The 18,217-nt window shown below is 39.7% G+C and overlaps 1 protein-coding gene across 1 annotated transcript; it reads right to left on the reverse strand.

Annotated features, from left to right (window-relative positions):
- Positions 1-563: 563 nt before the first annotated feature.
- LOC145782156 (ciliary microtubule-associated protein 2-like) lies at positions 564-14,671 on the reverse strand. The gene is made up of 10 exons (XM_082593913.1): positions 14,379-14,671; positions 13,923-14,018; positions 12,179-12,313; positions 11,678-11,834; positions 9,547-9,649; positions 8,797-8,972; positions 7,886-7,981; positions 2,398-2,595; positions 1,724-1,851; positions 564-990 (listed from the first exon to the last, which is right to left on the reverse strand). Exons 1-10 carry the CDS (start codon positions 14,426-14,428, stop codon positions 903-905), a joined length of 1,227 nt encoding a protein of 408 aa, XP_082450039.1. The 5' UTR covers positions 14,429-14,671; the 3' UTR covers positions 564-902.
- Positions 14,672-18,217: the final 3,546 nt, after the last annotated feature.

Here is an 18,217-nt window from a genome sequence, read left to right on the forward strand (position 1 = left end):
TTAACAGAGGCTGCACTGCTGATCTATCTGAATCTCGGATATTCGAGACGGATTTTAATAGTATGTTTCACTCCTGTAGAATCTGCAGTAGTCATGAGTCATAGCTCATGATTAGAGAACTGTGTTCTGAAAGCTAGTGATAAACCGCTACTACCACAGCGAACGCGCAACATCAGGCTAAATCAGGTCGTTAGTATCTACATTGTAAAGTAAGCAACGATCATACTGCTAAAAGCGAAACTCAATATATTTTCAAAAGTAGGGTTCGAGTTGAACAGACTAGAGTAAGGTGATAGGTTATTTGTCGGTTTAAGCCTTGTCTGGTGGCGTTGACCGGGGCTCCGGAGTTTACAATACTTTTGGACCAGGACTAGGGATTATTTTAGGGCCCTGAAATCTTCAAAAGAGACAAGAAAACCGCACATATTTTTGGAGTCTCATCTTTTTTTGATAGTGTCTTGTTTTGGAGTGCGGGCTTCTTGTTGGCACAAGCCCTAAATTATTCTCTCAACAGTTAACAGTCCTTGCCTAATCAGAATCTCTTGCAATCAAGATAACACATCTCGCATGCTTTGCATTTATTCATAAACGTTCAATCTTACCATAGGAAGGCTATAAATTTCACGTGAAAAGAACATTTCATCGATTTGAATCAAAACGTGCTTACCTCTGTGCAGAGAAAGCAAGCAGCCCATGGCTTGGTGAGACAAGAAAATGAAAACTACGATGATAAATTAATAGTGCAGTCGTGCTAATCTCATCACCTATCTAAAACCTTTTCTAGTTTTGCGTTGATTCAATGCTTTTGAGATCGAGAATCAACGTAAAAAGTGCGTATGGCAACTCTAAGCTATCGGCGACATCAAAGTCAGCGATGGCTTGCTAGGGGTGGGCAGTATTTCTTAAACGGATGAAGGCTTAACGAGTTCATCTGATGAGTTCATCAATGCTTGATTGGATATTCGTGTGCCTGTGGGTTGTATTCTCTCTCTAAAAAGTAGTATCATAATTATTGAACTTGTGGTTCGTTTTTCTGCTTTGTTTCGCTGCTGGTTTGTTTGGTTGGTCTTGAATCTTTGTCCTTGCACTGACAAAGCCTCTGATAGGATGAAGTGGCTTTAAGTTTAAATCAATGACACAGGACGGTCACGGAGATTGGCAAAGTGAAATTTCCAGTTGTCAAAGTATTGTTGTCTGTAGATTTTTCCACCATAAGATTTCACTGAATGGAGAACAGTCCTTGGAATGCGTTGCTCAAGCGCACACGCCGAGAGCCGAACCAGCGCCGCTTGATCTTGAGGTTTCTTAGTGCAGAAAGACGCCCAAGTGAGCTATCGGGACTACTAAAAGGTAAAGTGATCTGTAAAAATCTGCCCAACTTCAATCTATTTATCAAGTGTCGGTCTCAAGCACGTCATTACGTTCGTGCTTTGTCGCTTCTAACTTTTTCTAGATCTCTGCTATGTTAGGCATTTACAGTACAGTATGTTGTTTTTCGTTGAGGTGGTCAGAAATGAAAACAAACTGAATTAAATGAAGGGATTATTGTACCATACAATGATTTCTTGTTGAGTTAACATGGCCGCAATTTCAAGTTGGCTAATGCTTTCCAAGTAAAGTGGTCTTTAGTTTCACAAGACTGGACATGAACTGAAGAACAATTTACTGCTGGCCTGCAAAAATCATTCGCAAAATCGAATGCATAGACTTTTCAAGCACTTACTTCAATAGAAAATCTCGCTCAGCAGAAACAAAGCGGTGTTGCGCCGAGTTGAAGACGTGGGCGCTGCCATACCGATGCTGAGCTTCCTGCCACTTACGTACCTCATACCTCCCCGCCCCAACTGGATTCTGGATAAGTAGAGAATTTTTGTTAAAATGTAAGACGGGAATGCAGAAAGTGTAGTCAACAATACAACATATCAATAAGGAATTACACAGCTGATCCTATGTTCCGAGGGCCGCTCGATGAAACGGAGGAAACAAATAGATGAAACGGTTTACAAACAAGAACAATGCATGTAGGCTACATTCTTTTCGGAAAATTTCAACCGTCTATCTTAATAATTGAGTTTGTGATTCAAACCCAATACAAGTGCGCAAAACTGTAAAAATTAAGGTTTCCAAAGATACGATTTCAATATGAAAGATGAAAGCAAACGATGTACCATCTACTCGAATGCCCTGTTCTAAAAGCGAAATGCCCTGCACAAGATTTGGCCGAGTTCAACAATAGAGCAAGAGCTTGCGTGATGCTCTGGGCTACGGACGTGTGACACACGACGAAGAATATGAAAACAAAGGTTTCCCTCAATTTAATGCTAAAAATGTAGGCGAATATGAACCATAAGGATAGTTTGATTGGGTGTCAGTGCAGCGGGCGAAGGATCAACTTACCACGTTCCCAGTAAAGAACTTGTTCGATCGCCTGTCGAAGCGATCTGCTGATGAGAGGAAAGGGGGAAGGCTTCGTTTTGGGAGTGAATGTTGTGTAAGGGAGTAACTATTGGGCGCTGGTTGAGACGGGTCCCTGGGGCAATGAGCCAGTGAGGTGCAGTATAACCTATCCGTAGGACGGTCGAGGTATTGTTGAACCTGTAAACAACAAAATTAAATAAATACAATAATATTGAAATACACAAAATATAACTTTGATAATAATAAATAATGTATAATGAAATTAATACACGCTTTACAGGTGTCAAACCCAAAAGACACAGCAATGCTTGGTACAAACGACTCGTTTAATATGAAATAACATGAAATAACAAACGATTCCAATCTACTATAATCATCTTCAGGTAAGCTGAAAGCAAACAACACAAATAGTCATCAGAGTCAGAACGATGAAGGCGCGAAGGAAACTGTTGCACTCCTGCTATTTTGAAGAATTGGTGGATATTTTCAACAACTAAAAGCAAAATGAAAAGTGGTATGAGAAAATGTATCATAAAATAGTACGATCAATTTACCACGTTTCAATTAGCTTTTAACTGTTGAAAATATCTATCAATGTTCTTTAATATAACAGGAGTGTAACATTATAACTCTTTCGCACCATTATCTTATCGTTTTGATTTTATTAGTGTTTTTTGCTTTAGCTTAACTGACTCGTGTGAACAAAAATTTGCTTGTATGAATCAAAAGAGTAGTTCAATACAAGAGAATGGAATCTTCATTTACCACAAACATTTTAACAGCCTCATTTACCTCAAAGTTTTAGAAGTTTCTCATTCATTTAAAATAAGCTACTGACATTTACAATACGAATAATAATCATGGGACTCATGTTGTCAACCTCCTCGCGGTGAGTCCTGGTAACTGCACAAAACAGGCTAATGACAACAAACAGAGACACATCACGGCGTCTCTGGGGTGGTAAAAGGATAAACCCTCGGCCCCAGAGAACGAAGAAAGAAGCCAGAAGTCCCAACATCTTAACGTTGAAGGCCTTACGACTGCTAAAATCGATGTCGTACAAAGAGTAGCTCAACAACAAAAGGCCCTTATCATCATCCTCCAGGAGACCCACTGCCACAGCGCAGACAGGCTAGTGATCCCAAATTACTCACTAGCTGGGTCAATCCTAAGCAGGACACACGGATTAGCCACATTTGTCCACGAGAAGCTGAACTGGAGACTGGTTGAACAATCCCCTTCAGACTCAGAGATTGAATGGCTAAGTGTGGACGTCAACGGCTACAAAATCGTAAACATCTACAAGCCACCTCCCTCGCCATTCACTCCGACGGCCATCCCAGTGTACCCCCACCCCTGCCTCTATGCTAGCGATTTTAATTGCCAGCACGTCGACTGGGGATACCGCATCACCAGTCCTTCTGGTGCATGTCTGGCTAACTGGGCATCAAATAACAACTATGCCCCACTGTACAACCCCAAAGACGAAGCCAGCTTCACATCCGGGCGATGGGGCGCTGGAACAAACCCAGACATGGCCTTTGCTAGCACTGGCAACGACAATCAGCTTCCGGACAAACGTGTGCTACAGAGGTTCCCTCGGTCCCAGCACCGACCTTCTCTCATTACCGCAATACCGCTCAAGACACCGATTCCGAGTGAACCAGTCAAGCGGTGGAACTTCCGTAAAGCCGACTGGAATCGCTTTAGCCTCCTTACCAACAAGTTCACAAATGAGTTACCTCCACCTAACTGTCACAAAGTGGACGAGGCCTACCAGGACTTTTGCAACACCATCTAAACATGTGCCAAACAAGCCATCCCTCGCGGTCGTAGAAGTAACTACACTCCGTGCTGGGATGCAGAGTGCGAGCGCCTCTACCAATCTTTTGTTAGCTCTTCAGATGGCCAAACAACACTCTCAGCCGCCAAGGCTCTTCTGGAAAGACTCGATGCGAAAAGAAAAGAACGCTGGACAGAGACCATCCAATCTATCGATCTCTCGCACTCAAGCCGTACTGAGTGGAGCACACTCAATAACCTTATGGGACGATCAAGACAATCACCCCGACAATGTCCCATTCCTGCTAATACGATCGCATCGCAGGTAATAAAAAATGGGACATATAAGCCGTGTGATCGTACCTCCGACCGGTTTGTTACCAAGGAAGTGACAAAGCTTTGGAAGATCAATACACCCGACCAGGAGAGCATTTCTAGCTCCTTCTCACGGAGCGAACTCAATGCTGCCCTCAAGCACCTAAAACCTGCTGGTAAGGCCCCTGGTCCAGATAAGATATGTCCAGAGCTTATCATGCACACTGGTTATGCTCTAAAGTCCTGGTTATGCGATTTCCTGTCGTCCTGCCTGCGCCGCCTCAAGATTCCTAAAGTATGGAGAAGATCTCTGGTCGTCGCGATCCCTAAGCCAAACAAACCACTCTAGACGATGCAAAGAGCTATCGCCCCATTTCCTTGCTCTGCATCCCTTTCAAGATCCTTGAGAGACTGGTCTACACCCGTGGAGGAGGTTACTGCGTGTTCCTTGGACAGCCAAAATAACAAATGAGAAAATTCTTGAACAAATTAAACCGGACATATCCCTAGAAGCTAGAATCGTCAGGCAGAAACTTTCATATTTTGGCCACATAATGAGAAGCAAATCAATGGAAAAAGACATCATGCTTGGTTTGGTGAGCGGAGGAAGAGGAAGGTGGCGCCCGAAAACAAGATGGCTTGACACGATTGTAAATGACAGTGGCATGGGAGTGCATGAATTGAAGGAGGCTGCGTGGGATCGAGAGATGTGGAGAAAGATAACGTATAGAGTGACCGAGAGTCGTAAACGACTGAACGGATGATGATGATGATGCTTCCCAAAGAACAAGCTGGTTTCCGACAAGGGAGGTCATCTGTAGACCAAGTCACACTACTAACTCAGGATATTGAGGAGAGTTTCTCGGCAAAAAAGAAAGCGGGGGCTGTTTTTATCGACTTAACAGCAGCCTATGACACTGTTTTGGCACCGTGGCCTAGTCTACAAGCTACTCTGCCTACTCCCTGACGGGCACATGGTCAAAATGATCATGGAACTCATCCACAACAGGAGTTTTATCCTTACCACCAGAAGCGGAAAACCAAGTAGACTGCGGCGACTCAAAAACGGTGTCCCACAGGGATCAGTCTTGGCTCCCCTCCTCTTCAACGTCTATACGCACGACCTACCATCAACAACATCTGACAAATATGCATATGCTGATGACTTGGCCATCTTGCACTCTGCGAAAGACTGGCAATCATTACAAACGACGTTGAGCCAAGACATGACGACCATATCTGGATACCTTCACCAATGGAAACTGAAGCTCAGCGAAAGTAAAACTGTGACGGCAGCCTTCCATCTCAACAACAGGGAGGCAAAACGTGACCTGAAAGTGACCGTTAACGGCAAAATTCTGCCGCCCTGCCCAGAACCAACATACCTTGGGGTTACACTTGACAGGTCACTCACATACCGTCACCATTTACAGTCACTACGCAAAAAGCTGACATCTCGCGTCGCCCTGCTGAGACGTTTGGCAGGCACAACTTGGGGTGCAGGTGCTGACACCTTGCGCACTGCAACCCTGGCTTTGGTTCACTCCACTGCTGAATACTGCGCCCCTGCCTGGTGCCGCAGTGCCCACACCCGCCTCATCGACAGCCCAATCAACGACGCATTGCGAACTGTGACTGGATGCCTGCGCCCAACTCCAACAGAGTATTTACCAATCCTTGCAGGCATCCAACCTGCTGAGCTCCGCCTAAAGGAAGCCATCATACACCTGGCTCGCCGGGCGGGGGATCCTAACCACTTGCTTCATGCAAAACTCAACATCCCACCTCAGGAATCTCCCGGCAACTAAAGTCAAGACACCCCTTTGTGCCAGCTGCTGTTGAATTACTACATCCATTCAGCGATCATGCCATCAGCGCAGCACACTTCATGGAAGACACTTGGAATGCAGCGTGGTGCGCCACCGACACCAAACTACATGGTTTTATACCCCACCCGGTGGCGCGCCCCCCTGGTATGGACCTGCCTCGGCCGACTTGGGTCAAGCTCAACAGAATCCGAACCGGAGTCGGTCGCTTCCATTCCAACATGCACAAGTGGGGTCTGGCTCCCTCATCGGCCTGCGAATGCGGCGCGGAGGAACAAACTGCTGACCATGTCGTTCTCGAATGCCCCATCTACAAGGCACCAAATGGAACGCATGGTATAGCAACGCTGGACGAAGCTACACTCACCTGGCTCTCCACCACCTGCCCTGAAATTTGATTTGATCTAGTCTCAAACAAAAGAAGAAGAAGATGGCGTCCATAATATCACTCGTTATTCTACAGTATAATTTCGGCTAGAAGCAACGTCGTTTCGGAATTAACAACAAATCAACAACTCAAGAGCTATAGCGTTGAATAGACGTACAGATGAAAGGATCAACGTTTAATATCATAAGTTAAATCAGCGCCCTTCACAAGGGTGCACCCCCTAGGACGCACCATTTCAACCTCAAGCGTACATGAAAAAAATGGGAGTAAAGGAGTTTCCCAAAACAATTGTTGGTGAGCTAGCAATGCTTGCAAACATGCACCGTGCCGGTGTCCGACGTTTTCTTCGTAAACAGTTCTTCGTAAGCAATTTTTCGTAAAACAATTCTTCGTAAAGTTAATTCTTTGTAAAACAATTCTTCCCAAAGCATTTATTCGTGCATGCAATGGAGATTTGATGTATACGAAGAAATGCTTTACGAAAAATTCTTTTACGGATTTCATTTCACCAACAACTGTTTACGAACAATTGTTTTACGAAGAATTGCTTACGAAGAATTGCTTTACGAAGAATTGTTTACGAAGAATTCGCCTATAACCCACCGTGCCTGTGTTTAGTTGCATGATTTGATATCATCCAATATATTTTAATCCTGAAAAAGGCCAAAGGTTACAAAGGCCAAAGTGCCAAAAAAGTCGGTTATACATCACATTTTTTAAAAAATGCATGAAATAACAATGTTAATTCTGAGTTAATTCTGAGTTAATTCTGTTAATTCTGAAGGGTGGACGATAAAAAAAAAATTGAAAAGCTTTGAGATAGACAATGCACATCAAAAACATGAACAAGGACTGAAGACTTGAAAACCTACAATTCGGCAGATTCAATTCCGACAAAGCATTCAAACTATTTTTATGCTAATAAAACTTTAAAACAAAAGATTTCCCAACAATTTGCATCACCACCTTAACCCATCGTTCAAGATTGTTCGACGGGTTGCTTCAACGGCTGCAAACGTTGAATGAATGTATAAAAAGGTCTGAAATTTTAGCTGAGATATCTATATCAGAACGCTCCATTTTTCCATTATTCAACGTCTGCAACGTTAAATTAATGTAAAAATGATAGATTTTGTTGTCTAGGTACAAAAACCACCTTTCCGAATTGGCCGTGCTTTATCTTATGTTCGCCTTCCCATTGATCCAAGAAGGAACCTGATTTGTATTCGCCAGGTCCAAGCTCGCTTGCAGCCTGAAACAACATTGAGACATTATGTTATGCCTTGTTGACGGAGTTAAAGATTTTATCGAGGAACAAGTGATCTGAAATGAGACAAATAGTGGACACTTTTCAAAGTTTATTTCCACTCAAAAGACCAAATATTCTAAATAAACATTAAACCTTCCTGTAGCAATTGTTCATTGACATATAAATTCTTCAATACAAATCAAGCAACGTTCAAGGACGTTAAGACAAACGATTTTAAAAATGATAAAAAGTATCGTTTTCATGTTATCAACATCATGCGATGTTTCACCAATGTAAAAATAACAAACGCTACATCAGAAACTTGATCCATTGTTCTAGACCTGCATTCTATCTACAGATGAGTGGTGTCCCGTGCCAATAATATTAACATTCTTATAAACTACAGTAACATGTTAACAAAGTTATGGTACATTCTGTCAATTGTAAAATGATCCTTCAATCACAACATGATACTATTTGAAAGTTTAAATATTTCATGAAGATAATCGAATCGTTGTAATTGAATAGGTTTCGGATGAAAAAGAAGCCAACACAAAACTAGTTTCGTTGTTTTGTGAACAGAGTGTGTTTGAATTGTTTTAAAAATACAAACAAAGAAGTCAGAAGAGAAGTTGAGAACTCTTGTGCTGCCCGTCATGGCACCTTCAATCATTGCTGGCATAGCATGACTGGTACCACGGCCTACTAGAACAGTGGATATTAGTTCGCATGATGACAGGGCAGCTGTATAGAGCAGCAGTCATGAAATTTCCTTCGCTTTAAACTAAAGTAGTATGCACAACAATTGTATGCCTCACCAGGATTGCATAATGTCCAGTTTTGTCGGCTTTGCTTCTTTCTCCGGTGAAAAGATCGTACGGACCACGCTTACTAACAACTTTGTTCAGAATCCTTTCTGTAAAGCTTTCTTTTTCGTATCGCCCCGGCGCCAACTCACACCCAACAACGGGCAAGGACCTTTGATGAGATGACCCTGAAAGAGATCAATGCCAGTCTGTAAAGAGTGACACTTTAATTCAAGCTGGTGTAGACAATTTTTATCTGTTGATCTAATTTAAGCGGGCGAGTTTTTGGTGACTTAACGTTAGTCTACGTATTTCAATCAAAAGATAATTGAAAACTTAAACGTGAAATGAAAGTACAGTATAAAAAATTCAAAAATTGTGTAATACAAATTTAGCATATCTTTTTCATTGACAGGTTTATTTATGACATTATAAAAACTTTGTTCTGGCAATTTATCACATTGAAACATTGATCTTTGAATCTTATCATTAGGTTTGGACACACCAACAGCAGTTCCTGTAAGTAACCGATTAAACTAGTCACCTGATTAGACAATCGAAAACCAGTTTGCGTGAAGATTAATTATATTTATTGGTGGATCAGCAACCGGAGATTTTAATTGGCGGACTACGGTTGATGCATACAAATACACTAGTTCGCAAAATAAGGTACTTCATTATCAGATTGGATAGATGATCAAATAATGGTAATTCTCATCAGAACTGTTGGAAAGATGAAAGTGGAAAAACATGACATTGCACCTGAGTCCAGCAATCCGATCGCAGTGGCTGACTTTGATGCTCTCTCTTCCAAGCCAGCAGATGGAACCCCACCCTTGCCATACGTACCCGGGCCTGGGCTGTCCTGTGACAAAAATTTTGCATTACGAAATCTCTTGTGAACAGAAATAGCTTTCAAGGGACATTTTTTTGCTTCCACATCGAGTGATGGGAGGATCTGCATAACGGGTGATAGGAAGTCGATTCGACACCGCTCGAGAGCACGAGATTATATTCTGGCTGGACACTTGATGATACGCCACAATGGGAGTAGCTGGCTCGTTGATTGTCACGTGTCTTGTTGCTTTCGCCTGTCAATTTTACTAAATTTGTAATTTAATCAGATTACTCTCGCAACGGTGGCAAAATAAAGTAGTAACTTAAACAAATTACTGACACGAGTCCACGAACGAACTTAAATTATGTAGAAGAAACCATGTACATGGTGGTCAGCACAAAGCAGGGCACTCGCTATAAATACTGATGCGCCCAACCTCAAGGGCGAAACACGTTTAGATCGCTACCAGTTCTTGCTACACTTGATTTCAGCACAATCTCGCAAGTCATTCTGCAATTCTGAAGGCTTGTGCACGGTGTCTAGGCCATCTATTTTAGAAGGCCACGGTCGCAATCAAATCATATTGAACTTACTTGATAGCCTATAGCAGAGGTCGGCAACCTGCGGCTCCGGAGCCACATGCGGCTCTTTCAGCCCTCTGCTCTGGCTCCCGTGACTTTAAACACTGCGAGCTTGGGCAATACAAAAAAATTCTGTTGTAAATTAATAACTGCTCTAGGCTATAGTTTAAACTAGTTTTGTTGAAAATTATGACTTAGGCCTACAAATCCGTTTAGTACGTTTTTTTTTTGACATTGCACCTCAACACGTTGAGCAAAACCTTGCAAGGAAAAGGTAGCACAACCCTGCAGATGCTGGAGGAGGTTTTGGGTTTTGAGCGCAAGATGACAGTGTTTGCCAGAGATTTACAAAGAGGTACACTACTTCACTTTCCCTTTCTAAAAGAGTTCAAAGAAGCACACAACCAGTTAAATTTTGCTTACTTTCAGCAAACTATCATCGATATGCAAACTGTGTTTCAACAACGATTCTGTGATTTTAGGAAGGAAAAAGACACGTTATCCTTCCCTATTACCCCTCTGGAAATCGATCCATTACTGCTGAATATGACTGCATTCACAGCTGTAAGTCAATCTAGTTTTGAACTTGAACTGGCCGACATAGCTGACAAGGATGTGTGGGTATCTAAGTTCCGAAGCTTGAGAGCTGACCTTGAAGATCTTGCTCGCCAGAAGGCCACGCTTCGTCACAACCACAAATGGAGTGACCTTGAAAAGCTTCAAAAACCAGACAAGCTCGTGTTCGATACGTGGAATGCCATACCTGACTCTTACATGAACATGAAAAAATATGCATTTGGAGTTCTGTCGATATTTGGATCAACATGTTTATGCGAACAAAGTTTTTCGTTCATGAATTAGGCTACTTAAAAAATGAACAACGCTCACGCCTAACAGATGAGAGCTTGCAGTCTCAAATGAAACTCAAAGTGTCATCTTTATCAAGCTAATGTAGATGTGCTGTGCAGTGAAATTCAGGAGCAAATATCGCATTAGCTGGGTGAAATAAATGATTATTTGAAAATGTATGTTTTTACCCAATACTGTGCCCGTAGGTAGCCTACTAAAAAGTGTTGTGTTTAATAGTCAGGCTTTGTTTGTTGAAATTCTAGAATATTTGCATGTATCATACAAAGCAAAAATTGAAAGAAATTCTACATGAAGTGTGGGCTATAATTACCTTTGGTTTTAGTGGCCAACTCGACAGTTACATGTTATGGCTCCGAATATGTCTTAATTTGAAGAAACTTGGGAACATTGGCTCTTTTAATGCTAAAGGTTGCCGACCTCTGGCCTATAGTTTTCATTATCTTTAAACAGCTTAATCAACTGAAAGTCGTCGACAAGCAATCTATCGTAGACTGAACCCAAACAGGGTAGTTATGATGCAAAGTTATCACTTGAGTTTAGTTTCTCCTTCAACGCAACTAAGAATGAACTCTGTGAGAAAATAACTTTTCTATTTCATACTCACAACAAAGCGACCACGAAAGCGTTGTTCTCTCGTGGAGCAGATTCCTCTCGTACTGCGTGGTTTACTGTTCAGAGCATGTATGAAATCGAATTTCTCAGCATTGTACTTTCCTGGTCCTAGTTTTCTTTTAATTTCTTTCTTTTTAACCCACTCTTCTCTATAATAAATTTACAAGTCATGAAATAAAAGTACAGTTTACATCTTGATTATATAATTGTGTACTACTTTACAAATAGATAATTTAAGTAGACCTACATTAATGGCAAACAAGAAGGTAGTCTTATATAAAATTATACACCTGTGAAGTCGTAAAAAAGTCAAACCATAAAACAACCACAATAGTTCAACCATTTCTAGTAACTGTATATAGAGAGAATTATTTTGAAATTTAAAAGACAAGATTTTAATGGTTACATCTTGACTAACTTTGTACAACCATCAGCCGTATGCAGGAATAGAGCCCTATAGTGTAGATCCTGCTGAAGGTGTAAAGTAATATACCTGTAAAGCAAATGGGGTATTTTTGCCATTCTTGATGTTTCATAAGATCGTTTCCATCCGGGACCTTGTGCTTTCTCCTGTACTGCTTTCTCATTGAATCCACCAACATCGACGCTATATGCTCCAGGAGAAAGTCTATAAGAAAAAAAAACGTGGAAATATTTTCAGTAATCTCATGTCTTATTTAAGCAATAAACCTGAGTAGGCTAAGTTATCCTGCACATCTCCTCAGTTCATCGATGTATTTTGCATTTCTAAAATGCGAGTACAAATATTCTTTAACAAGCATTTTTCATACATTCTTTAACTTTTGACAACATAACTGTTTAATTTTACAAGAAAAGTGCGATGTATGTGTACTAAAAACGAATGTTTTCTGAAAGTTGGTTTATTAATCAAAAGCTTCATGTAATGAATCGTAATGATCGCATTTCTTTTCCTACTATTTATAAAAAACTATTGCAAGTGCTCGTTTGATGTATTGAAATTGGTTTCATGCTGATTGAAAGCTATGCAGTGGTTCGTATACAATTTGATTCTTCATAACTCATACTGTTCACTCTCTTCCTGGTCTGCCATTAAGTAAGTTTCTTGTTGATTGATAACTTAACACTTAAAGTCCTCTTTTCTAGTTTCAAAATTGGCGCACGATAATTTTGTTGGGAAGTTGAGTTTCGTTTTACATGTTCAGTTAATTTACAGTAACATGGTCCTGCGATTTGCCATGCTAGACAGGTAGTCTCTACCTGATCTAGCCCCCTAAAGAAGTCAGTCGTGTCTGATTGACGAAACATCGGAATAAAAGCAGATCATCACCTTATACATCTTGTGATAGTTCAGCTTAGTTTGCACCAGTAGAATGTCTATCACGTTATTGCAAGTGCGATATTGTTAGGTATAATATAATAGTGGAGAAATAAAATCATGAAAGATTTTAAAGCTGAAAAGTAAAGTAACTTGAAGAGAAAGACAAAACAAATTGTGTCTAAGTGTTTGCTTGTTTAGGAATCCAGGCACGCATAATTATCCCTGTAGCTTGTTTTTACAGTTGCTATTTTGCTTTGCCTAACAAATTGTTTGTTTTTTGGCCGTTGACTGAGTGTCCTGCATAATATCTGTAAGAAGTAATTGGTTTATAGCTACGTAGACTCAGGCACGATGTTGGAAATATCTGGTTTTGCTAAATAAGTTTACAAAACACAGTAGGTTATACTTTGTGCTGTCACCTACGTTTTTTAAAGCTTGAATTTTGAATAACTGGTTTTTTCTTACATTGCGTGTTTTTTGTGACTGTCCTTAACAACTTTTAAGGGTCCACCAAATACATTGTGCCGGGGAGATGTACAGAGGAACTCACGATTGAAGGACTCTCAAAAAAGAAGTAGGTATTTTGGGCAGTTTATCTGTTGAGTGTAATCTCCTTTAACCAAAACACTTCATGCTAGGTGGCTGGCCATGCCCTGAGAAAATATTGATGCCAACGAGGAGCGATGGGTGCCTTAGCCATTCAAACTTTCTACTTGAAGGAGTGCTATCGTATGATACAAAAATGGACAATAGAAATAATAATCCGTTAAATGTCTGACGAATTTCCCACACAGCTACTAGAAATGGGTTACGCAGAGCCCCGCTTCTAAGATTAGTCTCAAATGAGATCTTGTTATTGGCAGAAATCAATAAGCCTATTTATACTTGATGCTACATGAAAGAAAAATCAAGACAGATCTGTGTGAACAAAACTTACTTCTTCTGTAGGTCACTTGTTGATTTCTTACAATAAGGTATCTGTGTGAATGATCCAGGAGCTTTGCTTTGAGGATGAATGCCAGTAACATCAAACCTGCGCAGTGTTTTGAAAGTTTGATTAAACAAAACGTATTTAGTGTTTTCCAAAAAAAGAAAAAAATTGAAGTGTGTTCCTGTAGCTTTAGCAAACCGAAACCACTGTGTTGCTATAAAATACATGTACTTGAAATTTCATAGAACTTCAAAAATTATTTATGACAGGCCTTTACTAGTTTAAACTTGTGTTAAACTAGCAAAAAGCAGCTTATCTGTTTAGATTGCATAAAACCAATACTGTTGCAGCATGCCGTCAAAAGTTTTCTTTATTCATTTTGATTGGTGGGACAAAAGTCTACATGAAAACAGAAAAATGAAATATGGTAAGCACATCAATTTATAGATATCTTGTAACTACCTTGCTGTTTGTGTTCCAAACGGGGCTCCTTCAAACATCTTCACAGCCATGTTGAAAGTTTAAGGAAAAGATGGAAATGGAGGAACTTTGAACGTGATTTGTGTAATGCAAGATAGGCAAACTACAAATAACACAAACAAGCAAGCTTTAAAAGCATTGGTTCAGAATCTTTGGCAACTTCGTATTCATTTTTGCAGAGCACTTTTCTTTTGGTTCTTCAATGTTATATATATGATTGATTTGCACAGTCACCTAATTTCGATTTTTTAACAATGTTTTTCAACAAACATTGGCCAACTGTAATAAAATAGTATTGTGGTTATAAAACAATAACAAAAAAATCAATTTCTATTGGCCTTTGCTGATGAATAAGCAAAATGCTTCGTCTGGAAAAGAACTAATTTACTTCAAACAAGTTTAGTCTATTTCCAACCAACATCACATCACTTAATGAGTTTTAAATTTTGATAAATGCATGAATCTGTAAAGCCATATTTGTTTAGTTATTTTAGAGAAAAAATACTTTTTGTTTTCATAACAATTCTTATTATCACTTCTGATCATGTGCTGGTAGAAGGCCTCAGACTGGTTCATGCAATACCTGCAGTATCTACATTCTACAAGGTGTAATCACCTACCAATAACTCCCATGTGAAACTCACTCCATTAGCTTTACTACAGTCTTTTAGCAAGTTGCTTCAAAATTTGTTTGTGCAAAAGTTTCAAATAACATGGTATGTAGCAAACTGTATTTTTATGCTCTGTTGTACTGTATAAGCCTGTTCAAACACTACGTTTTCAACAGCAATGCATATGATTCTTCAAGCAAAACAAAACATGGTACAGTTTGCAACTCCTTAGTTAACTCTAGTAAAACTGCTTTGTTTACTTGCATTAGGACTCAATCTAAACATCAAATTAATTGACAAAATACCGATACCCTTAAAACGATTTACTTATATTATAAACTTTGCTTTAAATTTGTAGAATTAAAGTTATTTTGTTGTTATATTATGCAGTGCCAGGAGTTTGTTTGTTCACTTTGGATAAAACATTTTATACATGACTTTATGAATATTACAGTAATTTTAAAACAGTAATGTAAGCATATAACTATGTTGATATTTTTTCTTTCTTGCCTTGTCATGCTTTCGACTATTATATAGGAAATAATAGCCTAATTATAAAAACTATCTACAGAATAATTCATGAACAGTATCACCAAGTAGAAACTTATAACTGTCAACTCCAATCATGAGATCTGTACAGAGGTTCAGAGCCTCAATAACTTCACAAAAATAAGTCAAATAAAGATTCACAAGTCACTTTTTCTGGACAATAAATGCAGTTTCACCATTGTGAGTAATGGCTGCACATAACTCGAAGCTGCAGGTTTCCGTCTGACTCTCTTCACCACATTTATGTTTATTTTATTCTGACATTAGCTCCTAAAGAGAATCAGACAAAAACCTGCAGTTTCAAGCTATGAGCAACCTTCTACTAGCAATTTTCAAATTTTGTACCACCAATCAACTCTGCAGTTTCATCACTTAAATATCAACAAAAGCAAATGATTTATTCAAGAATAAACCCCTAACAAAGCTGATAAAGTAAAAATGTATTAAACATCTGGTGAAGTAGCTGTTGAATTGCAAATCACTACTTCCAAAGTTTTTTTTTTTTTAGTTTATATCATGATTGTAGCTTACACGAAAGGGTGACAATTGACATGCTATCAAAGGCAACTTAGTAACCTACATAGTATTTTTGTCTTCCTTGACAGGTATTAAAACATGATATGAGCAAATGGCCAACACTGTCCAATACACAATATTTGCATCAGTGCTACTTCTCATTATTGTTTCTTGGCTTAAGTAGTAGGCTACTGACTTAACTCTCTGTGCAAAACAAACAAAGGGTGTTAATATAGTTTATCACAGATTATATCATATATTTATAAAAAAGTAAAATTATTTTATATTTTACTATCGTTACATTAACTTTGCATTCCAACAAATAAATTAATACAATGTGTACATGTACGCCGTACGGTACTGAAAACCTTTTATTAATTTTGCTTAAAATACAATATCAGGATATCGTTGGCTACAGCTAGATCAAGGGTTACCATGCTATGACCCGTGAGCCAGGTCCGGTCTACAAATTTCATCCACACAGCCCACTGAACTGTGCAAAGAATGTGCTGTACACACACATTGAATAAAAATCCTATCAAACGTTGTGGAAGTATTTACTTTGCTGTTTCTCATCCTTATTTTTATTTATTTGTAAACAGCTGTTTCTAAAAACTCACCGTAACTAGCCTATTACAGTAACTATATGTGACTTTAGGGGTTTGTTTGTCTACAACAGAGGTCACCAAACTTTTTTCTCTGAGGGGCGGATTGCTGCGAGATTAACAGCTGCGGGCCGGATGCAAATTGCAAAAAGATATACAACTATTTAGAATCTCCATTGACTTGAATTGAGCACAATAAATAACAAAGTCAGCGATGGAATAGCAAAGTTGTGATGAAAATGGAAAGGTTTCTGGAAAAGTTATACCCTGCTGTAATGCCTAGTCTGGCTGGTATGATTTGCCTAAACAGAGATGTCGCATTGATGAAACATTGGTGTTTTAAACAACAAAGTTTGTGATGTCATAAGAAGAAACCATATGGAAAAATCATTAGCAGGTTGCGTGTAGCTCAATAGCAACGTCAGTCCTTTCCTTAACAGTTGTAGTGCAGCTGTTATTTCCGCAGCACGTGGCAGGCCAGATAAAATCAGTTCACGGGCCAGAACCGGCCCGCAGGCCGTAGTTTTATGACCCCTGGTCTACAACAATGAAACATGTGTCAATTGTTGCATACAGCTGAATAAATAAACACCAACTATGTTGAATTTTCACCACAGGTTGCAGACTGTGCTGAGCAAAATGGTTACCTAGCCAGAGAGCATTTATTTTTTAGTAAACTGGCCTTTTGCTATCCAGGAGGTAGATTGAATGCCAGTGGTGGTTGTGAAGCGGCTGTGACTGCAAGAGTAAGGTTTGGTTAGGTAAAATTCAGAGAATGCCGAGAGTTGCTATGTGGTAGCAGATTTTCGTTGAAAATGGAAGAATTTATACTAGTTGTGTGAAATCTGCAATGCTGTACGGAAGTGAGACATGGTGCTTACGGGAAAACGAATTGGCAATTTTAAGAAGAACTGAGAGAGCGATGGTGATTGGTGAGAGCAATGCGTGGTGTGAAACTGATGGGCAAAGGGAATATCGAAGAACTTGTGAACTCGCTTGGGTTGAATGAGAATGTTGATAAGTTGGCGAAAGCGAATGGAGTGAGGTGGTATGGGCATGTTTTGAGAAGGGATGAAGATGATGTTTTAAGAAAAGCGCTGGAATTGCAAGTGGAAGACCAAAGAAAATAAGGAAGACCCAAGAAAACGTGGAAAAGGCAAGTTGAAGTGGAAAGCAGCAAGGTGGGCTTGACAAGAGAGGACGCGTTAGACAGATCAATTTGGAGGCAAGGTGTGAAGGCAATTGCGGTACTTGGAGGTGAATCCGACCACCCTCGGTAATGGGGACATCACCGGATTAAAACTGGACTATTACTACTACAGCTTATGACATTGTGAGAGAAATAAACTACGTACTTTATTTATGGTCTTTTTATCAGGTAACTGCAGAATGGAGTCCAATTGCCTTTGGAATTCCGATGCTATCCAGACTGTCCTAGGCTATGGCTTAACCTGCAAAAGCACTATGCAACATTGTCTTCAAAGTTTTGTTGACTGTTTTATATAGCGCAATCGAAGCAAACTAATTGATTTTTATTGAC

The sequence above is a fragment of the Aplidium turbinatum genome, chromosome 13 (genome assembly GCF_918807975.1).
Source record: "Aplidium turbinatum chromosome 13, kaAplTurb1.1, whole genome shotgun sequence".
Lineage (NCBI taxonomy): Eukaryota > Metazoa > Chordata > Ascidiacea > Aplousobranchia > Polyclinidae > Aplidium > Aplidium turbinatum.

Bases quoted from the DNA above. Each gene is read 5' to 3' on its own strand.
- LOC145782156 (XM_082593913.1), bottom strand. From the start codon at position 14,428: ATGGCTGTGAAGATGTTTGAAGGAGCCCCGTTTGGAACACAAACAGCA. The intron at 14,019-14,378 runs GTAGTTACAAGA...AACACTGCGCAG, and splicing joins TTTGGAACACAAACAGCAAG to GTTTGATGTTACTGGCATTC. The intron at 7,982-8,796 runs GTGAGGCATACA...ATGTTGTTTCAG, and splicing joins CTGGACATTATGCAATCCTG to GCTGCAAGCGAGCTTGGACC.